At 48.5% G+C, this 24,831-nt stretch overlaps 1 protein-coding gene across 6 annotated transcripts in view; it reads left to right on the top strand.

Moving 5' to 3' along the window:
• LOC104669497 (NADH-cytochrome b5 reductase-like) overlaps positions 1-24,831 on the top strand; it is a 31,318-nt gene that overhangs the window by 1,794 nt on the left and 4,693 nt on the right. For 2 of the 6 annotated variants that reach the window (XR_004060318.1, XM_030941630.1), the window contains exons 2-6: positions 4,653-4,949; positions 9,694-9,842; positions 12,506-12,593; positions 16,495-16,599; positions 21,406-21,609. Coding sequence is in view for 5 of the 6 variants with exons in the window: in XM_030941630.1 (XP_030797490.1) it covers positions 4,752-4,949; positions 9,694-9,842; positions 12,506-12,593; positions 16,495-16,599; positions 21,406-21,609 (744 nt within the window). In the remaining variant the exon portion in view is untranslated. Of the gene's footprint in view, positions 1-4,652; positions 4,950-9,693; positions 9,853-12,505; positions 12,594-16,494; positions 16,600-21,405; positions 21,610-24,831 lie in introns of those variants that run through there. The other 4 variants (XM_010372489.2, XM_030941631.1, XM_030941633.1 and 1 more) reach the window with 4 other exon arrangements.

Here is a 24,831-nt window from a genome sequence, read left to right on the forward strand (position 1 = left end):
CACCAGGTCCAGCTAATTTTTGTATTTTTAGTAGAGATGGGGTTTCACCATGTTGGCCAGGCTGGTCTTGTACTCCTGACCTCAGGTGATCCGCCTGCTTTGGCCTCCCAAAGTGCTAGAATTATAGGCGTGGGCCACCGCGCCCAGCCTAAGATACCATCCTTGACCTCAAGGAGGTCCCAGCCTGCTAAACCTTCCTGAAGTCATAAAGCTCATGAGCAGTAGTAAGTTTCCTGAAGCCAAACTCTTTATTCTGTTAAAGAAAGATTCATTGAACACTGCCCTTCTAAAACCAGCAATAGTAAGTGGTAAGATAATTTGGGTAAGGTCTGATCAGGAAGAGCTTTGGACACCAGGCAAGGAGATTGGATTCTATCCAGTAGTCAACAGGAGCTGTTAAATGTTGCTAAGCAGGGGACTGGTGGCAGATGTGCTGATGGCTGATATTAGGGAGAGACTGGAATTACATTCTGTGGGACCACCAGAAGCTCCAGTATAAATGGGGGTGGGAAGCAGAAAAAGATCTTACAGGTATGGACTCCTGGGGAGTGATTGGGAACCCAGAAATAAGACTTCCCTGCCCTCTAGCAGACTTGGTGGTCTCCTTCTCTGCCCCTTCACAGACTTGGCCACACTTGATCCTAGCACTTTATGCCTGAGTGAAATTAGTGCCATTTGGAGGCCCCAGAGTGCCCATACAATTCGAAGACAGTTTGGTAATAGGATCCTTGCTCTGTGCTAGCCCAGTGTAGGTGCTAGGAATTGGAGATGAAAGTACCCTTTCCTTGCACTTTGGAAGCCTAGTGAGAAAGAGCACCAGTCTGAAGGCCAAAGAGACCCAGGCATGCAAACTGGCCTTCATACTTTTGGCTTCCTGACCTGGGCCTCAGTTTTCTCCTCTATACAATGAGGAGGAGCATGGCCTACCTACATATGGCTGTTAGGAGGATTGAGTGAGGCATGCAGAGCACTTGGCATAGACTCTGGCCCAGTAAGTGGCATCTTTTATAATGGTTATCATCTGTTTAGTGAATGACTCTCCCATCAGGGCAGGAAGAGTGTTTCTCACCTCTGTATCCTGGAGCACCTCATGCCACCGCCCCTGCCTAGTATGTGTTTGTGGCAGGAACAAATGAAAAATCTAATGCTGGGAGCTCTCGGAGGTAGTTGGCGTTTTAGAGGCATAATGTTTACATCAAATAATGCTCTGTAGCATCAGACTTCTTCTCAGCTCTGCTCTTAGTACAGAGAGGAAGAAACACTCTCTCTTTTTTTTTTTTTTTTTTTTTTTTTGAGATGGAGTTTTGCTCCTGTTGCCCAGGTTGAAGTGCAGTGGTACAATCTCAGCTCACTGCTACCTCCGCCTCCTGGCTTCAAGCGATTCTTCCACCTCAGCCTCCTGAGTAGCTGGGACTACAGGTGCGTGCTCCCATGCCTGACTAAGTTTTTGTATTTTTAGTGAGACGGAGTTTCATCCTGTTGGCCAGGCTGGTCTCAAACTCCTGGCCTCAGGTGATCCGTCCGCCTTCGCCTCCCAAAGTGCAGGGATTATACGTGTGAGCCACGCGCCCGGCCAAGGCGAACACTCTCTTTTACTTTGATTTACCCGTGTAATTTTACCTTATTGTTTTAGAGACAGGGTCTTGCTATGTTGCCTAGACTGAACTTGAACTCCTGGCCTCAATCAGTCTCCTGCCTTGGCCTCTGAAAGTGCTGGGATTATAGGTCTGAGCCACCATGTCCAGCCTGCTTGTGGAATTTTAAATGAATAGTTAGCTTGCAGGTGAGATTTCCGTAAAAACTGTGGAGTCTACATGTAAGTGTGGAGAACCCTGATAAATCCCAAACTGCCCTCACAGAAACATTTCAAAATAATTCAGACAGTGCACGGTGGCTCATGCTATAATGCCAGCACTTTGAGAGGCCGAGGCAGGAGGATTGCTTTAGCCCAGGGGTTTGAGACCAGCCTGAGCAACACAGTGAGACCCCATCTCAGCAAAAAATAAATTAGTTGGCGGTGGTTGCACATACCTTTAGTCCCAGCTACTCTAGGCTGAGGCAGGAGGATCACTTGAGCCCAGGAGGTTGAGGCTGCAGTGAGCCATGATCATGCCATTGCACTCCAGCCTGGGCAACAAGAGTGAGACCCTATCTCCAAAATAAACAAACAAATAATTCATAGCCAAATCACCTCACTGATTTGTCTTTCAGACTATGTTTAACCAATAGCCCTGAAATTGAGTTCCTTTATTCCTTCCCTTCTTTCATATTATACACATTTAAGAATAGCCACTGTGGCTGGGCACAGTGGCTCATGCCTATAATCCCAACACTTTGGGAGGCCGAGGCAGTCAGATCACTTGAGGCCAGGAGTTTGAGACCAGCCTGGCCAACATGGCAAAACACCATCTCTACAAAAAAATACAAAAATTAGCTGGGCATGGTGATGCATACCTGTAATCCCAGCTACTCGGGAGGCTGAGGCAGGAGAATCGCTTGAACCCAGGAGGCGGAGGTTGCAGTGAGCCAAGATTGTGCCACTGCACTCCAGTCTGGGTATCGGAGCGAGATCTGTCTCAGAAAAAAAAAAAAAAAATTAGCCACTGTACCATTTCATGAATAAATGAAAAGCAGGACTCTGCCCTCAAGTAGAACTGTTTCAAAGAAAAGAGACACATAAACATGTAACAGTTTGAATGCTGTAAGGTAGAGAGAGATTCATTCATTTGAAAAGTGTTTATTGGCTGGGTGTGGTGGCTCACGCTTGTAATCCCAACACTTTGGGAGGCCAAGGTGGGCAGATCACCTGATGTCAAGCGTTCAAGACCAATCTGGGCAACATATGAAACCCTGTCTCTACTCAAAATACAAAACCTAGCCAGGCATTGTGTTGGGCACCTGTTGTCCCAGTTACTTGGGAGACTGAGGCAGGAGAATCGCTTGAGCCCAGGAGGCAGAGGTTGCAGTGAGTCGAGATCATGCTGCTGTACTCCAACCTGGCAACCTAGGCAACAGCGTGAGATTCTGTCTCAAAAAAAAGAAAGAAAAGTGTTTATTGAGCTCCTTTTATGAGTAGGGATGGACCAAGTGCATGGAGTGCTCACAGGAGCGAGTGAAGCCAGGCCGGCCTTCAACTGCACCTGTTTTTCTCTCTTCACTGTCCATCCATCTCCAGACTCATATCTGGACCTGTTTAATCCAACTCACAACTGGATTTTGCACTTGGATGCTCCACAAGCACTCAGCATACCTCAAACTAAACTCTCTTCTTCTTTCCCTTAAAACTCAACTTCTTCTTGAGCCTTCTGTCTACCCAAAATCCAAGCCAGATCCAAGGGGTTGGATGTCCCTTCTACCCCACTATCCCCCCACGCTCCCTCACATCTATTCAGTGTCAGTGTCCTGTTAATTTCCTCTTCAGTATTTCTCTCATTGACCCCTGCCTTCTCATCCTGCCTGAAGCTGCATGTCTAAGTCCTCATCTCATCACACCTGGACCATCACAACCTTCTGTTTCCTGCGATTAAAGAACGATGTGGTTTGAAACCAGACATGCCAGAGTTAAAACCCTGGTTGCCACCATTTTAGAAGCTGTCTGAAACTCTGGGCAAAGCTGAACTGTAGTGGTTAGGATTGCAAACAAAGGTGGCAAAACTAGGGGAAAAAGGAAATAATTGTCACAAAAGTCAGATTATGGTAACCTAGGGGAAGTGCAGTTATCAGGAAGGGACACAGATGGCTTCTGGAATACTGGCAAGGTTCTTTTTACTTGACTGAGCAGTAGTTACACAGGTGTTATTTTATATTTTTAATTAATTTTTTATAATTGAGTAGGTATATATTTTACTTTATCATTTAAAACATTTTAAGGCCAGACATGGTGGCTCATTACTGTAATCCCAGCACTTTGGGAGACTGAGATGAGAAGCTCACTTGAGGCCAGGAGTTTGAGACCAGACTGGCAACATAGTGAGACCCTGTCTCTACAAAAAGTAAGAAAAAAAAAAATTAGCCAGGTATGGTGGTGCACACCTGTAGTCCCAGCTACTCAGGAGACTGAGGCAGGAGGATTGCTTGAGCCCAGGAGGTTGAGGCTGCAGTGAGCTATGATCGTGCCGCTGCTCTCCAGTCTGGGCAACAGAGTGAGACCTCATCTCAGAAAAACAAAACAAAACAAAACAAAAATATCTTTTAAAATTCAATGAGACTTTTCTATGTAAAGTGTCAACTGGCACTCAAGAGCACAGGAACAAATCAGGAAACCTTGGTTACCAGCTCTGATTGTTGTGTCCTTTCTTCCGTATGCCAAGCTATGCTTCGTGGTAAAATACAAAAAGAATAAGACACCGTGCTGTGCTCAAGGGGGTCCCATCCTGCTAAACCTTCCTGAAGTCGTAGAGCTCATGAGTAGTAGAACCAGGTTTCCTGAAGCCAAACCCTTTCCTCTAGTAAAGAAAGATTCACTTCACACAAGGGATTGCCCTTCTAAAACCAATGATAGTAAATGGTTAATGCTCCCTACCAGACAGCAGACTCCTTGACTGATCCATCTCCATCCCCAGCGCTTGCACAGAGCCTGGCACCTGCAGGCTTTGGAGAATGTGAGGAATAGAGGAGACCAGAGAATAACCCCTGTGTTTTCCCTCTCCCAGGCTGGCCAAGGATCAGGGCCTTGGCCCATGGTCTCATAGAGCCTGGCCTGTTCTGGAAGAGCACCCAGTTGTTCCTTCTAGGCTACCCAAGCCCCATTGATGATGGGTGAGAGGGAGGAGGACGACGACACTGAGGAAGCCTGGCTGCAGCTGCGGCCCATGGAACCCCTGCCCTCCCAGTGCTGCGGCAGTGGCTGCTCACCCTGTGTGTTTGACCTCTATCACCGAGACCTGGCAAGGTGGGAGGCAGCCCGAGCCAGCAAGGACAGGAGCCTGCTGCGTTGGCCAGAGTCACAGGTGAGGGAGGCTGCTTCTCAATATGAGCACCAGGGCGGCAGAATCTACTAGCCTTGGCCCTACAAAGCACACCTCTAGGAAGCCTTCCCTGACTGTACAGCAGAAGAAAAGAGTATGCATAACAGAAGCAAACAGATCCAGGCTCAAAGCCCAGCCCTGAAGCAAACTTATTAGCAGCTGTGTGGTTTGAGGCAAAGTCCCTTAGTCGACCTAAGCCTTAGTTTCCCCATCTGTAAATTGAGGCTAAATGTTTGTGATATGTAGCACAGAGCTTGACATCCATTTCACTTAACTATGTTTATTGAGTACCTATTATATACCAGGCCCTGTGAGACAGAGAGGATTTGAGAGTGAGCGTGACAGGCACAGTCCTTGTCCTTATGGACTAAACTAGCTATAGTTTATTCTAGGTAAATAGTGGATATTAGGGCTGATATTTTTTCTTCTCTGGCCCTTACTGACTTTTTCCTCCTTAACTCCTGCAGGACTTCATAGTCTGGACTAAGCAGATTAGCCCTTTATTGTAATGTTTAGGAGGGTTCACAGTTATAAATGTCAGAACACCAGACTCCATCCCCTGTGTTACACAGATAGGGAAACTGAGGACCCATTCCTTCTGGCACTGTGCATAGGTTTTGTTTTGCATCTGTCCCTGTCTTGGTCTCCAGCATCTGAACAGTCTTTCCATTTTCTGTGTCCCTCCTGACTAATGTGGAGTAGAGGTGTCTCCCATTTCTACCTCTCTCAATGCCATCTGGCATCATCATCACTTTTTTTTTTTTCTTTTTTATAGAGATGGAATCTCGCTATGTTGCCAGGGCTGGTCTCAAATTCTTGGTCTCAAGTGATCTTCCCGCGTCAGCCTCCCAAAGTGATGGGATTACAGGCGTGAGCCACCTTGCCTGGCCATCATCACTTTTTGACCAACCATTCCTCATTCTTGGGGCTCAAACTAGACCAAAGCTTAGTCATTTTTACACATGTTGTTCTTAAGCTATAGATCATACATTCTGAACAAATGCAGTTGTTTTTCTTTTCTTTTTTCTTTCTTTTTTTTTTTTTTGAGATGGAGTTTTGCTCTTGTTGCCCAGGCTGGAGTGCAGTGGTGTGATCTTGGTTCACTGCAACCTCCGCCTCCCAGGTTCAAGCAGTTCTCATGTCTCAGCCTCCCAAGTAGCTGGGATTACAGGCATGTGCCACCACACCTGACTAATTTTATATTTTTAGTAGAGATGGGGTTTCACCATGTTGGCCAGGCTGGTCTCGAATTCCTGAACTTAGGTGATCCACCTGCCTCGGTCTCCCAAAGTGCTGGGATTAGAGGCGTGAGCCACCACCATGCCTGGCCCTGCAGTTGTTTCTCTGAACCCCAAAACAACATGACATTATTATTAGTAGTATTATTATTAAGGCAGAGTCTCACTCCATCACCCAGGCTGGAGTGCAGCGGCATGATCTCAGCTCACTGAAACCTCTGCCTCCCAAGTTCAAGCAATTCTCCTGCCTCAGCCTCCTGAGTACCTGGGATTACAGGCACCTACCACCATGCCCGGCTAATTTTTTTTTTTTGCGTTTTTAGTAGAGATGGGGTTTTACCATGTTGGTCTCGAACTCCTGACTTCAACTGATCTGCCTGCCTCAGCCTCTCAAAGTAGTGGGATGACAGGTGTGAGCCACTGTACCTGGCCATATTTTTGCTTTTCATGAAGATAGAGATAGGGTCTTGCAATATTGCCCAGGCTGGGCTCAAACCCCTGGGCTTAAGCGAACCTCCCATCTTGGCCTCCCAAAGTGCTTGCTGGGATTACAGGCATGAATAACTTTATACTTAATGTCTCCTTGTATTTCTGCCACTGGAAGGTGGTGATGGGGACTAGAGTGCTCTGGCTTCTGCCAGTGACTAGGGAATGTCATGACAACTTCTGTGTTTTCTTTCTTCTCACTGCCCTCCATCTCCACGGGGCTCACCCCTTCACTTCTTTCTGATCTCTGCCCAAATTTCATTTATCTTCCTAACTCAGAACTACCAGACACCATCTAGATGTACTCTTTTATGTGCATATTGTCCATCTTCTTGCTAAAATATCAGTTCTGGCAGAGAAGGGGCCTCTGTCTTTCTCACTGTTCTATCCTCGGCACCTTGAGTAGTTCCTGGCATTACAGTCGGTACTCATTAAATATTTGTTTTATGAATGAATGTGTTTCTCCCAGATCTACTAAGTACCATATCCTGTGTGCTGGGCACAAGGAGGTTGGTAATAAAGATGCCAGGGTACCAGTGCTGAAAAAACTCAGCTTACAGAAGGGGGACAAAGAATCACAGGGTTATTTGGCTGGTCACGGTGGCTTATGCCTGTAATCCCAGTACTTTGGGAGGCTGAGGCGGGTGGATCACCTAAGCTCAGGAGTTCAAGACTAGCCTGGCCAACATGGTGAAACCCTGTCTGTACTACAAATATAAAACTTAGCCAGGCATGGTGGCACGTACCTGTAATCCCAGCTACTCAGGAGGCTGAGGCATGAGAATTGCTTGAACCTGGGAGGTGGAGGTTGCAGTGAGCCCAAATTGCACCACTACGCTTTAGCCTGGGCGACAGAGCAACACTCTGTCTCAAAAAAAAAAAAAAAAAAAAAAAAAAGATTGTGATAGACTCACTAAGGAACTGAGGTGCAGTTCTTGGGATGTTAATACTTCATAGGTTGTTATGAGAATTTCACAGGATAAATATGTAAAGCACCTGGCACATGGTAGATGCTCAGTAAATAGTAGCTGTCATCACCTATTATAACATTGGAAATTTAAATGATACCACATTTAAAGTTGCAAACAGAGGTCCAGCGTGGTGCCTCATGCCTGTAATCCCAGCACTTTGGGAGGCTGAGGTGGACAGATCACCTGAGGTCAGGAGTTCAAGACCAGCCTGGCCAACATGGTGAAACCCCATCTCTACTAAAAGTATAAAACTTAGCTGGATATGGTGGCACATGTCTGTAATCCCAGCTACCCGAGAGGCTGAGACACAAGAATCACTTGAGTCCGGTAGGCAGAGGTTGTAGTGAGCCGAGATCGCACCACTGCACTCCAGCCTAGGCAACAGAGTGAGACTCTATCTCAAAAAAAAAAAAAAAAAAAAAGCCAGGCGCGGTGGCTCAAGCCTGTAATCCCAGCACTTTGGGAGGCCGAGACGGGTGGATCACGAGGTCAGGAGATCGAGACCATCCTGGCTAACACGGTGAAACCCCATCTCTACTAAAAAATACAAAAAATTAGCTGGGCGAGGTGGCGGGCGCCTGTAGTCCCAACTACTTGGGAGGCTGAGGCAGGAGAATGGCGTAAACCCGGGAGGCGGAGCTTGCAGTGAGCTGAGATCCGGCCACTGCACTCCAGCCTGGGCGACAGAGCGAGACTCCGTCTCAAAAAAAAAAAAAAAAAAAAAAATTTGCAAGCAGATGGAAGCAAACAAACACAAACATTTTGTCAGTCCTGTAAAATAGCATATTCCAATTTGTAATTTTGTTTTTTAACTTTTAATGAAGCAATAATAATAGGAAAAGATTTTACATTTCCATGGTAACTTATTTTTATAAAATGCTTTTTACATTGTATCTCATCTGACCCTCATGATAACCCTATAAAGTTATCAGGGATGAGTGGCCCTTTTTATAGACTAGGAAACTGAAACCCAGAGGATCAATTGATATGCTGAAGGCCCCACAGGGAGGCAGTAGCTGAGCTGGGGCTAAACCTAGTTCTCCCGACTCCCAGTCCAGTGTTCCTTCCAAAGTACCAGGCAGCTGTGCCAGAGGGTACCCAGGTGCTCTGGCTGATGATCAAGAGGTCATCCTGGATGGGAGGTGTGGGAAGGAGCACAGTGGAGACAAGGCCTCGAATGCCAAACCCGAGAATGTCTGTCGATTCAGTGACATTGTCAGCACTACCATGGGTAACTGGGGTTCCAGAGTTGGTGCTGCAGGAACACATAGTGCCAGGCCCTAAGCTGGGATTGAGGGGTCCCAAGAGTAAATGGAGTATTTTATAGGAGAGAAAGGTCTGTGAGTCACAGCATTCAGAGAAGGCTTCCTGGAGGGGATGCAGGTTGGGGTGGAATGTTAAAGGCAGTGGACTGAGACTTCCACATGAATTTGAATCTTTGTCTACAATGTGACTGTAGACAAGTAAGCCAACATGACTCAACTCAGGCCTCAGTTTCCACATATGTAACACACAGATATTGGGTTAGATATTCTGAGGTCCCATCAACTTATAAATTATGCAAATCTGGATTTTAGCAGGTTTGAAGAATGGCTATGTCTTTTACACATTGGAGATGAATGTTCTGGATAAGAGGGTACTGCTCGAGCTAATAAAGACTCAGAAGTAGGAGGCAGCAGGGTGTTCCTGGGAGGACGAAGAAAAGTCTGGCATCAGATGCCTGGGAGATAAAATGGGGTGTGAGGGTTATCCACAGGACCCTTGAGTGTCCAGCTAAGGAAGGAGCCCGCACTTTACCCTGGAGCTGAGGGGAGCCATGGAATGCTTAAGAGCAGGATAGTCTCAAAGGAAAGTGCTCTGGCATTCTTGGATCTGATTTTCAAAGGGGAGTAAGGTGAGGCTAGTGTCCAGTTTACAGGAAACTTCCTGAGCCAAGACAGTCTCTCCTTGGGGACAGTGGGAAGGATGCTATGGATGCCTGTGTGTCTGTGGAGCCCCGACCTCTAGCTGTTGGATCTCTTCTTGTTGCAGAGCTGCCCCTCCAAGCTGAACCCAGAGACCTTTGTGGCCTTCTGCATCAGTGCCATGGACAGACTCACTAAGGACACATACCGTGTCCGGTTTGCTGTACCCGGGAACAGCCAGCTTGGCCTGCAGCCTGGCCAGCACCTCATCCTACGGTACACTCAGGTAGCGGGAGGACCAAAGCTTCACAGCCCTGCTTTGCTATTTGCTAGCTGCTGGCCTTGAGCAACTAGCGTACACTCCCTTAAGCCTCCATTTGTCATCTTCAAGATAGACATAGTGACACATGCCTCAGAGGGTTCTTGGGATTGAACTAGATAATGCATTTTCATAATAAATAAAAACACAGTCACTTTAATAGCACTTACTATCCAAGGCACAGTTCTGTGTGCTTATAGGCGTGAAATAATTTAACCATCACAAAATCCTATGTGGTAGATGCAGTTATTTCCCAGAGGAAATTGAAGTAAGAGAGGTCCAGAAACTTGCCAAGGTCACACAGTTAGGAAATGTTGGAGCCAGGATTTGAAGGCAAGCAGTCTGGCTTTAGAGCTTGTGGTATGAACCTAATATGATTAGTACCAATTGATAGAATTGAGCTTGCCCAGCACCACATAGCTAATAAGTCACGGAGCCAGGATTTAAACCCAGACAGCCTGGCTCCTGAGTTACGCTCTTTACCACTCCTCTGAGGCTCCTACTTCCTCCCAGTCTACTTAGGCACTCTACTCCCACCCCAGTCCCCACCCCTGCCTGCCCAGAGACAAGACCCTTTGGAATGTCCAGGTAGAGTTGTCTGTTAGGCTGTTGGCTCTGTGAATCTGAGGCTTAATAGAGAGATCTGAGCTGCAGGCATGGGTTTGGGAGTCATTGGCACATACCTGAGTGGTATTTGGAAACGTGTGCATGGAAAGAGAAAGGCACACAGGACCAAACCCTGGAAACACCAGCGTCTATGGCATTGGCAAGAGGAGGAGGAGCCAGCAAAGGAAACAAGGTGCGGCCAGAGGAGAAGGTGGAAGCCAGAAGAGCACTTACTGCTGCTCAGACTCTGACCACTTGCTTCACAATGGTCCCTGGTATTTGTGTCCAGCTCCTTCTGGCCTATGGCCTGGCCATCAGTCCTAGAAGTTCAGTATCCCAGTGGGCAGCAGGGGCCACAGGGCAGGTCACAGTCCCAGGCATCCTTCTATCCATGAACCAAATGCCCAGAATTCCCTGCCTCCAGGCTGGCTCCCCTCCTTCACCCACTCTGTCCCTGCGGTGACATCCCTAACACACATATTTGACTATGTGACTCTGGAGTGCAGCATGGAGGCAATGTGGCACCCCAGAAGGTATCTGAGGTACACATTGCCTCCATGATGATGTCCTAAGCCAAGGCCCTAGCTTGCTTTCCCACCATGTTCTTCTCCCTTTCCCATCCCACCCCTGCCCTGGTCTCAGCCTCCTGCTCCACACCCCGTTCCCACCACCCTTCCTGTCCCAACTTGCCCTTGCCAGTGGCTGGCCTATCCTGCAGCGCCCACCTCCAGGAGGTTTCCTAGGCTCCAGAGGAGACTACACACTCCCTCTGAAATGTATCAGTTTTACCTCTGTTGCAGCAGACGTCATAGTGCTCTGCAGCCAAGCCATGCTCTATGCTCTGTTCCTTATGTCCCCATTTGTTTCATATGCATTTATTAAGTATTTCTGTCCAGCCCCTCATGCTTTTGGTGCATTGAGACAGGGCCTTTTTAATCTTTGCATACCTCAGAGAAGAGAGTTTTGTATGTAGTAGGACTTGAGAGAAGACTGCTTAGGGAAGCTCCTGGGAAACTCTGAAAACAGTGGTGAGGAACCCAGCTCTGAAGTTAGAGCTGTGATTGAATTTCAGCTGTGCAAGTGACTTCACTTCTCTAAGCACTGGATTCCTCATTTGGGTTGTTGTTTGAGTTAAATGAGATAATGCATATGAAACGCTTGATACATGCATGCATTTCATACATCATGGCTATTACTGTGACTCATGGTGGTTATCCTGACCCTGTTTTTGGTAACATAGAGAGGATTCATGCATGAGATAGGGCTTCAGACTAGGGCCCTTTGAGGATCCTTCCAGTCCTAATGCTTCTGTCAGGTGCTAGTAAGTGTTTAATAAATGTTAGCAGTTGTTTTTATCTTTATCACTCTGTGGTCGAGAAGAGGTCAGGAAAAATGACAGTCATGTCTTCAAAACAACTCACATCCTCAGTGTACTTTTGGAAGCACTCTCCCATCCACACAACTGTCATGCAGATAGCTGTCCCCATTTTACAGAAGCGGCCACGGGAGATGAGATGATCTACTGGGATCTCATAGCCAGCATGTGGCAGTGGATGAGCCCAGTACTCTTTTTTTTCTGTTGCATCTTGCCGGGCTCTCCGTGAGGACCTTTATTTTCACCAGACTGGCAGAGGAGGTACCTCATAAGGATTTGCAGTTGTTTGTTTGTTTGAGACAGAGTGTTTTGCCCAGGCTGGAGTGCAGTAGCATATGATCTCGGTTCACTGAAACCTCTGCCTCCCGGGTTCAAGTGATTCATGTGCCTCAGCCTCCCTAGTAGCTAAGACTACAGGTGTGCACAGATGTGCACCACCACACCCAGCTAAATTTTTGTATTTTTAGGAGAGACAGAGTTTCACTATGTTGTCCAGGCTGGTCTCAAACTCCTGACCTCAAGTGATCCACCCACCTCGGCCTCCCAAAGTGTCGGGATTACAGATCTGAGCCACCGTGCCCAGCCTTAAAAGGGTTTGTTGAATGACTGGCTGACTGACTGCATGCTTCTCTTTCCCAGAGGGATAGTAGATGACTTAGAAATTCAGAGAGCCTATACGCCCATCAGCCCTGCCAATGCAGAAGGATACTTTGAAGTGTTAATTAAGGTGAGTTGACCTTCAAGGATGCTCTCAGATGCTGTGGACTTGTGCCTCCTCTGCCAAGTTGGTCATGATGGGGCAGTTCCTACCAATGTGGGAAAAGTCAGGGTTCACGGGAAAGGGGGCTGACCTGAGGGAGAAGCAGGGACAGGTGAAGGAGGACTTCTTCCATCTCCTTTCCTGGGGAAGGGACTGCCGCTAGTCCACCAACAAAGGGCTGTTCCAGCGTGTTCCTGACAGATTTTACTAAAAGATAACTCTGACTGAGAAGGGGAAGAAGGGATACTGCTCGCCTCACCTTCCCGCCATCTGTGGAGAGTGAGCACCAAGCTGCGCAGGGAAGGGGAGCCAAGGCCCGCTGCACCCACTGTGTGCTGAGCACAGGGGTCCAGAGGTGAGTCAAGCACAGTGCCTACCCTCAAGATACCTGCCCAGGACAAGTGACCAGATCAGGACAATAGAGTGTGACAGATTTTGTGCATAAAGAGGCCCAGCCCAGCTCAGCAACTGGGTTGCAGGGGAGGCAGGCCGGGCTTTCTTGGAGAAGCTATGTGTCTGAGAAGTGGAGAGCTAGAGGGAAAATGTGGGAAGGAAACTCAGTGCTGGGAACAACATGGACAAAGGCAATTGGGGAAGTAAGTCCTTTGTCCTGGAACAGAAGGAAGGCATGCCAAGGGAGCAGGATGCAAGCTGAGAGGTTTAGGCAAGAGGTAGGACATGGAGGAGTTTATGGACAGGACTAAGCTAACATCACCTCTCAGGTGAGGTGGGCAGGACCAGGGGCATTGGAGTTGGACCTTGAAGAAGGAGTACAAATTGGCAGTGGCTGTAAATGGCATTCTAGGCTGAGGGGATGGTTAACCAAAGGTTGGGAGGGGTGAAATAGAACAAGTCTTCTAGGAACCGTACCCAGCCTGAGAGCCAGGAGGAGAGGGTGCTGGTGGAGCAGGCGGAGTGGATGGAGGAATTGGCAGAGATGAGATGAACAAAGTAGGGGTGCAAAACACCCTGGAGACCCAAGGAATAGGCAACAAATATATAAGAAGTTGTGGAGGCCCAATTATGTGGAAAGAATAATTAGGTTGAGCTACATGAAACTGCTGATATTCTAACTTTTTTGACTTAAAGAAACATCAACTTCATGTGGGCCAACCTAATACACAGCTCTAGATCATCATTTCCCAAATGGAATCATTATAATATTTAAGAATAGTGTTCACATCCTTAATCTACCTTATAAAACATGACTTATTATCTGTATTGCATTGATAAGTAAACTGAGTCCCCCAGAGACCCCAAGGCCCCACAGCTAGTAAGAAGTGCTGCTGGTAGGTGAGTCCTGCCCCCTGACACTGAGATCTCAGCACTGCCTCCAGCTCCCGCCTTCCTACCTGCCATCAGAGCGCGAGTGTTTATTCCCTCACACATAAGCTTGGATAGGATCCCTTCTTCACACAACTGTTTGTCTGGGAGATTCCACAAATCCTCTCCAAATGGCCTGCTTCCCCAAGCTGCTTCTCAGGGTGTGTTTCTGTGGAAAGGATAAGCCTGGAGACAGTTCTTCAGGGCAGCTGGATCTCTCCCAGCTGCAAGGCTGATTTTCTCGTTCGTTTACTGGAAAGCCTCTCTTTAGAGAGATGTCTAATTATCTCTAAGCCACTGGCTAGGAAGAGCCAAAAATGTCTTTGCAAATTGGGAAGGCAGGCAGGGCTTATCGTCTGACCCTCCCATGTAGAATGGAAGGAGAAGCTCCCATTTCTCAGGCACCTTCTGGGTACCAGGTACTGCCTCTTTCTGTTTATTCTAATTATCTCATTTCGACCTCATAACCACCCTATAGAGTAGATCATATTATTCCCATTTTACAGATGAAGAAACTGAAGCTCAGAAAGATGACATCATTTGTCTCAAGGCCCCTTGGGTAATATCATCCAAATGGAAGGACAAAAGTTCAGTGTCAGTTCTGTTTAACAAGTATGTATTAAGCATTTACTCTGTGCCAGGCTCTGTGTGGGTATGTATTGGTCCATTTTCACGCTGCTGATAAAGACTTACCTGAGAATGGGCAATTTATGAAAGAAAGGAGTTTAATGGACTCACAGTTCCACATGGCTGGGGAGGCCTCACAATCATGGCCGAAGGTGAAAGTCATATCTCACATGGCGGCAGACAAGAAGAGAGCTTGTGCAGGGAAACTCTTCTTTGTAAAACCATCAGATCTCATGAGACTTATTCACTATCACAAGAACAGCATGAGAAAGACCTGTCCCCATGATTCAGTTACCTCCCACTGGGTCCCTCCCACAACACATGGGAATTCAAGGTGAGATTTGGATGTTGACACAGCCAAACAATTATCAGGGTACTAAAGAAAACATGGAAGAATCCTTCCCTTCTTCTTGGGTGCTGTCCATGCCATATGGCCTCTAAGGCCACAGCTGGGATCATGTCTCCCCCTAGATAGGGGCCAGAAAACAAAGCATGCATGGAGACAACCTCCAGCAAGGCAGGAGAAGAACCACACCTTTCCTTCTAGACCCCTTCTGGTTGAGCCAGGGACTTCCCTTGCGTTGTGCAGGTAGTGCCCAGGGAAGTCAGGGATGATATCAGAGATGGCCATGGGTGCTTAAAAACAGGTCTGGGGACCAAAGCCATGTCTCTCTGTTAAGCCTGGCTATAATCTTACTCCAAACACCCTTCCAGTCCTGTTTCCCAGTGCTTCACCCTCACCCTCACCCTACCATGTTCCCCTTGCTGTTCCCAAAACATGACCCAGATTGTCCTACCCCTGATCATACTACACCTGATGTCCAGAGTCCTCTCTGCACCCCTGCTCCCATCCCCAGTGAATTCCATCTTGCCCATCTTTCAAGTTCCAATTCAAATGCTTCCCCCTCCAGGAAGCCATCCTTGATCCCATCCATGGAAGTGACTGCAGCCTTCTCAGGTTTATTCCTAGTTTATTCTTCTCATGGATATTAGATGGCCTCTACCTTGTAAATGTCTGAGACTTAGGTCCCTTCTAGATTGTAAGCTCCTTAAGGGGACAGCCTGAATCTGAATTGATTGATTGATTGATTCATTCAGGTATTTATTAAGTTATTTCCATGGTTCAGGCACTGGCTGCCTTCATGGAGCTTAAAATCTAGGTGTCTTGCCTGCATCCTCAACATGGTACCTGGCACAGAGTGGACAGACACCCAGGCAATATAGACTCCCCTCTCCATGGAGGAATCACTCCTGTAACCTTCATTTTTCATCCAGCCAGGAGATGGTGTAGGATAATGCAGAGACTGCAGATGGGTGGCCTGAATCTAGCCCACAGATGTATTCGGTATTGGCCAGCATAGAGTTCTAAATTTTTGAATTAATTGCAGACATTTCAAAAACGGGAGATTTTAAATAAAAATATGGATTTCCTGTCTCTTTTGGAAAATCAATAGATCTGGCCAATTAGGCCCCACAAACTATAGACTGAAACCTGCAAAGTGGCTTCCCTCCTTAGAAGGAGCATTGCTTACTAACTTATCATAATCCCCGTCACTCCCTATTGTCTCCCTGATGCTGAGACTGTGTGTTAATTGCCATTAATCATCACCCAGGTCTTCACTCATTTATGGTACCTGCATGGTCCCTGTGGGCATTTGGGTTTGGGACCTCTATGTTGAAGGCTTTAGGTCCTATGGATTCTCATCCCAGCCTCCTGTCTACTTTCTGTGTAAGCTTCTGGGCCTCATCTGAAAATTGGGAATGGCTATACCAACTTTGTAGAATGAGGAGGACAATTAAATGAGGTAACACATGTGAAGAACTTAGCATACAGAACAGGCTCCACATTAATAGCTAATCTGGTTTGTGTTGGCAGCATGTACCTTTCCCACTGATGTCTCCCTGTGTTTGCTTCCAGTGCTACGAGATGGGGCTGATGTCCCGGTATGTTGAGTCCTGGAGAGCAGGAGACACAGCTTTCTGGCGAGGACCTTTCGGAGATTTCTTCTATAAAGCAAACCAGGTCAGTGCCAGCACCTTAAATCCTCAAGAGATCCCTATTGACTGTGGTTTTCATGTTTCAGCCCACCCACAGCATCTCATTGTGCCATTCTCCCTGAGCTCAAACACAATCCCAACTGTATCTTTGGGGTTGGACATGGGAGAAGACGGAATAGACACTTATTTTTTTATTTAGAGATGGAGTTTCACTCTTGTTGCCCAGGCTGGAGTGCAATGGCGTGATCTCGGCTCACCACAACCTCCACCTCCCAAGTTCAAGCGATTCTCCTGCCTCAGCCTCCCAATCCCAAGTAGCTGAGATTACAGGCATGCACCACCATGCCTGGCTAATTTTGTATGTTTAGTAGGTATAGGGTTTCTCCATGTTGGTCAAGCTGGTCATGAACTCCCGACCTCAGGTGATCCGCCCGCCTCAGCCTCCCAAAGTGCTGGGGTTACAGTCATGAGCCACCACTTCCAGCCGGAATAGACACTTATAAATGAAACTGCCTGCCCAGCTCCAAAGTTACCCAGGGCACCCATTGCTTAGAACATCAGACTCACGTACTTGGCGTTTAGGAGCCCTTATGCCCTCTGACCCTCAGATGTCTTCCAATTTCACAGTGCAGTCACATGATTAAATATGCCCCATGGCTTCCTGCTTCCCAGCTCAGATGGCTCTTCTCATCATCATCCTGGCATTTTTAAACCCTTCCCCGACTTTCCCAGGAAGAATTCATAATTTCTCATCAGTTGGTGCATATCTGGAAAGCATTATGACAGTGTGTACCAAGGGTCTTCAGAGTCTTCAAATCCTTGGCCCCAGTAATTCCACTATGGAAGTCTGTCCTGTAGAATGAATCAAAATGCTGGCTCTTTTGCATATGTTCATTGCATCTTTATTGAAAATAGCAGAAAATTAGAAACAACTGAATATCCAACAGCAGGGGAACAGTTAGGTACACTGGGCTACAGGTACTTGATAGAATAATATCCTGGATTTTAAAATTATGTTTATAAATGATGTTATATACTTATGCTGTAAGATCAAGTGACAAACACTAGGTACAAAACTGAATATACAGGAGGTTGGGAAATTAAGTTAAAATGCACAGAGAAAAGATGAAAAGAAAATGCAATGAAATGTTAGCAGTTCTGGGTGGTGAAATTATGGATGATTTTTATTTTCTTCATTATACTTTCTAAATCATTTGCAGTCAACACCTATTACTTTATAATTAGGAAAACAAAGCAAAATGAAAACAAATGGAAAAGAATGAATCATGCCTTCCTCTCCATTCTTTTTGTTTAATTTTAAAATAGCTTTTTTGGCTAGGCGCAGTGGCTCACGCCTATAATCCCAGCACTTTGGGAGGCCGAGGCACGTGGATCACCTGAGGTCAGGAGTTTGAGACCAGCCTGGCCAACATGGCAAAATCCTGTCTCTACTAAAAATACAGAACATACTAGCCAGGCATGGTGGCACGCACCTGTAATCCCAGCCACTTGGGAGGCTGAGGCACGAGAATCATTTGAACCCAGGAGGCAGAGGTTGCAATAAGCCGAGATCGTGCCACTGCACTCCAGCCTGGGTGGCAGAAAGAGACTCTGTTTTAAAAAAAAAAAAAAAAAGAGCTTTTATTATTTTTTTATTTTATAAATGCAGTACATGTTCATTACCCAAAAATCAGCAGACGAAAAAAAAAAGAAAAGAAAAGAAAAATCACTCACAGGCAATCTACCCAGACACACCCATCTTACAGCTTGGTGTATATCCTTCCAAATCCTCTTCCACACGAGTATATGTACAAATGCACACTGCATGTACATGTGTAGTATATATGTATAATAATATCAAGCACGTGTAGCACCTCACACGTGCCAGGCTCGAACCTTAGCACTTGCTATATGGTAACTTACATAGTCTTCACAGCAGCTCTTAGGTGCTACAACCCCATTCTACAGATATGTGCTATGCATGTGTTAATACTCTTCCATAGTATTCTCCTAGTACTAACCATGCTTAGCCTTACATTTTAGACCCCGCATCCCCCAGATGCTTGAGAGCAGGGAATGGAAATCGTTCGTGTTTCCTCCTTGTCTTGAGTGGATAACAGATGAACGTTATCTTGACCACCTTTTCTGGTGGAGCCTCCCAGTGCCTTGTGGCTGCTCCTTCACATGCACAGAATACTTGAAAGGCCCTGCATTTATTTCCTGCCTTCCTGCCTTCCCCCCCTCCTTTCCTCCCTCTGTTGCCCAAGCTGGAATGCTGTCACAGCTCACTACAGCTCCACCTACTGGGCTCAAGCAATCGTTCTGCCTCAGCCTCCCGAGTAGCTGGGACTACAGGCGTGTATCACCATGCCCAGCTAAGTTTTGTATTTTTTTGTGGACACAGGATTTCACTATGTTGCCCAGGCTGGTCTCAAACTCCTTGACTCAAGTGATCCTCCCCACTCAGCCTCCCAAAGTCCTGGGATTATAGGCATAAGCCACCGTGTCCAACTGGATTTCTTATCTGGGGAGGCTGTAGGACCTGACGGTGAGGAAAAAGAAATGGTGTCTCACACCTTAATATGCGGTCACTGAAATTTCAGTAAGCCTTGGTTTCACCACGCGAGGACATCTGGGAAGCTCCTGCCCTCTTCTGGGCCCTGTTTTGCTGCTCTGCAGTCGTCTTCATTACAGATGGATATTACATCAGCCCTGAGGACTGACATATTAGCATCTGTCTGTGCATTCATTCAACAAACAGACACAAGTGTTCACCCAGTGCCAGGGGACTCTGGGGACCCAGAGATGGGTCAGATGAGTCCCCTGTCCTCCAGAAGCTCACAGTTTGCTGGGGGAGTCAGACACACAGACAGATGACAGCAGCACAGTGTGGCCAGTGTGGTTCAGAGGGACTCATAGGGAGCTGTGGAAACACAAAGAAAGGACCCTCCCCTTTCCCTGCTTAGGGAAGTCCTTCCAAAGGATAGCCTGAGCTAGGATGGGAGGAGGCGGAGGAGCATAGCAAGCTGAAGACCTGGAGGCTGGATAGAGCACAGACGCAGAATAGCTGCCAGGCGTGAGTCTCAGCAGCTTAGGGAGAGGGAGGGATCTAATTGGATCTGCACCAGGCAGTTTTCTTTTTTGTTTGTTTTGTTTTGTTTTGTTTGAGATAGGGTTTCACTCTTGCCTAGCTGGAGTGCAGTGGCATGATCATGGTTCACTACAGCCCCAACCTCCTGGGCTCAAGGGATCCTCCTATCTCAGTCTTGAGTAGCTGAGATTACAGGCATGAGCCACCACATGCAGCCAACCAAGCACTTTTCTTCATCTCATTTAATCCTTGTAACAGTTCTGAGATAGGTGCTGCTATGGGGAAGTGCTTTTCTTTTTTTACCAGTGAGGACACTGAGGCTCATATTGGTGAAAGAGCTTGCCCAGATCACATGGTTGGGGATTTATACCCAGAGGCCTAATCTCTAGAATGAGGGAGGTGAATACCCCTGCATCACTCAGGTACTAAACTGTAAGGCACTGACCTTAAAGAGGGTCACCCCTCCTTTTTTTTTTTTTTTTTCTCTTGAGATGGAGTCTCACACTGTCGCCCAGGCTGGAGTGCAGTGGCGCGATCTGCACTTACTGCAAGCTCTGCCTCCCAGGTTCACGCTGTTCTCCTGCCTCAGCCTCCTGAGTAGCTGGGACTACAGGCACCTGCCACCACACCCGGCTAATTTTTTGTGTTTTTGGTAAAGACGGAGCTTCACCATGTTAACCAGGATGGTCTCTATCTCCTGACTTCGTGAACCACCCGCCTCAGCCTCCCAAAGTGCTGGGATTACAGAGGGTCACCCCTCTTTAAGAGGCCTAGAGCCCGGAAATAAATTCAGTGAGGAGGAGTTGATGGAACTGGGACCTCTTGGGGTGGAAACTCACCCTTTTTGTTTGTTTGTTTTGAGATGGAGTCTTGCTCTATTGCCCAGGCTGGAGTGCAGTGGCATGATCTTGGCTCACTGCAACCTCTGCCTTCCAGGTTAAGCAATTCTCCTGCCTTAGCCTCCCAAGTAGCTGGGACTACAGGCGTGCACCACCACACTTGGCTAATTTTTGCATTTTTAGTAGAGATGGAGTTTTGCCACGTGGGTGTCGAACTTTTGACCTTAAGTGATCCACCCGCCTTGGCCTCCCAAAGTACTAGGATTATAGGTGTGAGCCACCGCTCCCGGCTGGGAACTCACCTTTTTCAAGTGACTCTTTTGTGCCAGTGCTGTGCTACATGCTTATGCATATTATTTCATTTAGCCTAGAGATGAGCAAGCTCAGAGGTCCAAGGTGGGCCCTTGAGATCTCTGCAGAAGGTACCCTGGGGCAGAGGAAGCAGCCCAGAGAGCAGGGCTGGAATGGCTCTGGGAGTGGGCAAGGCTTTGATGGGAGTAGGTTTCAGCTCAATGTAAGTAAAGACCTCCCTGGCAAAGGATTTGGCCTATAGTAGGGCAAACTGCCTTGGGAAGTAGTGAGCTCCCTGTCAGCAGAAGTGTGTAAGCAGAGTACTTGTGGGGATGCTTTAGTAGGCAACCAGGCCACTTACAGGATAGGCTATACTGTTATGTTCCCTTTCAGCCCCCATATCTTATCGTCTCCATTACCCAAACCTCACATGCCTTTCACAAACAAGGACGACTTTCTGGAGGAGGTAGAGAGGGGACATAGGTGGTTGGACACCAAGGAAGGGCACTGCCATCCAGTTGAAGGAAGCTCAAGGAAAAGCCCCATAGTAGAGGGGATTGGGTGAGATTCTCCCAACCCACCCGTCATACATACCCCTTCTATTCCGCAGTATGGTGAGCTCCTCATGCTGGCTGCGGGCACGGGCCTGGCCCCCATGGTGCCCATCCTGCAGAGCATCACAGATAATGAGGATGACGAGACTTTTGTCACTCTAGTCGGTTGCTTCAAGACCTTCGAGAGCATCTACCTGAAAACCTTCCTCCAAGAGCAGGCCTGTTTCTGGAACGTCCGTACCTTCTTTGTACTCAGCCAGGTGAGCTCAGGGTGGTGAGTTCCTTTTTTGATTGAGACTCTGCAGTCCCTTTGCACCTGTCCTGAGTACCAGCTCTAGCCTCTTTTTTTTTTTTTTTTTTTGAGAGGAGTCTCGCTCTGTCACCCAGGCTGGAGTGCAGTGGCCAGATCTCAGCTCACTGCAAACTCCGCCTCCTGGGTTTACGCCATTCTCCTGCCTCAGCCTCCCGAGTAGCTGGGACTACAGGCGCCTGCCACCTCGCCCAGCTAGTTTTTTGTATTTTTTTAGTAGAGACGGGGTTTCACCATGTTAGCCAGGATGGTCTCGATCTCCTGACCTCATGATCCGCCCGCCTCGGCCTCCCAAAGTGCTGGGATTACAGGCTTGAGCCACCGCGCCCGGCCTAGCCTCTTTTGGCAATGAACGCTGTAGTCATAATCCCTGCCACTGGTGGAGCGCCCACCTGTAAGGAAGGAAGGTGTTCATTATACAGATGAGGAGATGCATGTTCCAGGGGTGAAGCTGCCCACCAGCTCATGCTGCTGGACAGGGCTGAGGCCAGGATTTGAGCCCAGGGCTGTCTGGTTGCCGAGCTCTGGCTCTTACCCCATGCGTTGCTGCCTCCCATCGCCCTCTGGCATCATCAGTTACCTGGGCAGGGGCCTGGCTGTAGAGGGCAGGGCAGGCTGCAGACCTCCCTCCGACTGAGTGATGTTCCTTGAGGCAGAGACCACATGTCTGCCTCAGCCTCTTTCTTCAGTGCTTAGCATAATGCCAGGCCCAGAACAGGGACTCCATTAGTGACTGCTGGAGTAAACTGAGCTGAGTTCCCTGTGCTTACTAATATCCTCCCACCTCAGCCTGTCCCTCCATAGGAGGACCCCACCGTAGCTGGCAGCGACTCTCCCTGCTGAACCCTCCTCCCTCTGACTCCACATCCCCTCTGCTCACTCAGGTAACCCTTCTGGGGCCACCCTCATAGGTTAGAGCACGGGGGTTTATCTGTCCCTCATCTCAAGCCAGGCCCTCAGCTACCTTTGCTGGCCTGCCTTTCCCTAGTTGGTAGCTTCACTTTTCCCTCCTGTCCCCCATGGGTTGGATTCCTGCTGGGCCCCCTGTGTTCCCCGGTCCTCAGGGTCAGCCTTCTTGCCTGGTGCTGTGGAGCACTCTTCTCATCTAGTCCTACTATGAGGCAGCTTTATGTAGTCCCTAAACATTTATTTGATCCTCAATATTGTGGCTGGGTGTGGAGGGTGAGGAAATTGGATTTCCCGTCCCAATATAAGGGTCCCTGGCCTCCCCAGGGGCTGGGTTCTGCAGGCCTGTCCATGGGGCAGAATGCTCAGTGGCATGACATTTAGAGCATGGTGAACATTTATAGCAGCAGAAAGTGCCTAAGGAAGGAGAATGGAGCCAAAGGCTAGCATGCAGCCCGAGGGGTAGGCGCAGGGGATGGGCCACTGTTGTCCAGCAGCACGGACAGCCTGCCTGAGAGCCTGGACAAGGACACTGGGAGGAGGGCAGGAAGGCAGCACCTGGCAGAGGGTCCGCAAGCTGCTGGCCAGCTTTGCTTTCCCTCCTCTATCACCTGAGCATGTGGCAGGTGTCAGAGACACAATAGTGAAGGTGACCAACTCCCAGCCCTCTGGCTGCTCACCTATCTGTGGGTGATAGCCACAGAGGTGGCTGAAAAGGTCTCCCCTTCATTCAGCACATTCTCTGTAGCCAGCACCATTCTAAACACTTTATTTACTCATTTAATCTCCACCACAATCTTATGAGGCTTATACTCCCATCATGCTCCTTGTACAGATGTGGAAACAGGTACAGAATGGTTAAGAACCTTGCCCAGGGTAACACAGCTGGTTAGTGGAGAGTGGAGTATGAACCCAGGAGGTCCTGCTCAAAGGCTGTGGTCTTAGTGCTCCTCGGAATAAGGCAGCACAGCACAAGGTGCTGTGAGGATGTTCAGGATGCCAGCGGTGCGCAGAGAGGCCAGGCAGGGTCAGGGAGGGCTTTACCAAGCAGGTGGCTTTTCAATTAAAGTTCACCAGCAATAGAAGATTTTTAGCCCCCAGCTGGGCCAGGGTGGTGCCAGTGGCCTAGAGTTGGGCAAGCGAGTGGGCTGGCCATTAGTGGCAGGTGAAGGGAGTGACTTGTGGCTCCTGCCTATCCACACTCCCTTGACTGAGTGTGCACCCTCACCTGCCTGGGCCACAGCTGCAGCATCCTCAAGAGTCTCCCGGTACCAGCCGCTCCCTGCTGATTTGTCCTGCGTCCCGCAGTCCTAAGGGCAGATCTGACCACACCACCACCCCGTTTCCAGTGCTTCCCTGGCTCCCTACTGCTCACAGGATAAGGTCCACACCTGAGAACTGCCTCCCTCTGTGGCCTCATCTCCCAGCCCGCCCTCCCTGTAAGCTGTGGCCTGATGTCACTGGTCTGCCCATGGTTACAAGTGTGCTGTGCTTTTCTGGCTTCTGGGCCTTTGCTCACGCTGTTCTCCCTGCCAGGAGTGCTCCCCCTTCCTCACCTCACACCTCTGTACCCCTCACATCTCTGTTGAGGTAGAAGTCCATCCTGGAAGCTTTCCTAGAGCCCCCAGGCTGGCCTTGGTGGTTCTGCTGCCACCACCCTGGCTCTCCTTCACAGCACCCACCTGCTGCACCGTCACTGTTTGTGGGGTCCCCTGCCCATCTCACCAGCAGCCAGGCCCAGGGCGTCTCAGGGTGCATGGTGGGATAGGCTGAGCTGAACCTAAGTGGTCTGAGGGAAATGAGCAGTGGAAAAGGGGAGGTGAGGCCAGTGGGCCCCAAGGCCCCATCTGGTGGGTCAGACTGTAGCGGGAGCATGGGAAATGCCAGATCGTCAGAGAGGATTCCCTCATCAGCACAGACTCTGTGAGGTGGGACTCCAGGGGACCCTGTTTGTTTTGTTTTGAGACAGGGTCTCACTCTGTTGCCCATGCTGGAGTGTAGTAGTGCAATCATAACTCACTGAAGTCTCAACCTCCCTGTGCTTAGATGATCCTCCTACCTCAGCCTCCCAAGCAACTGGGACTACAGGCGCATAGCACTTCCCTTAGCTAATTTTTATATTTTTTGTAGACCAGCTTTTGTCACATTGCCCAGGCTGGTCTTGAACTCCTGGACTCAAGCGATCCTGCCACCTCAGCCTCCCAAAGCGCTGGGATTACAGGCTTGAGCCACTGTACCTGCCTCCAGGGCCCTTTGAGTGGGCCTC

This window comes from Rhinopithecus roxellana, chromosome 12 (assembly GCF_007565055.1).
Source record: "Rhinopithecus roxellana isolate Shanxi Qingling chromosome 12, ASM756505v1, whole genome shotgun sequence".
Lineage (NCBI taxonomy): Eukaryota > Metazoa > Chordata > Mammalia > Primates > Cercopithecidae > Rhinopithecus > Rhinopithecus roxellana.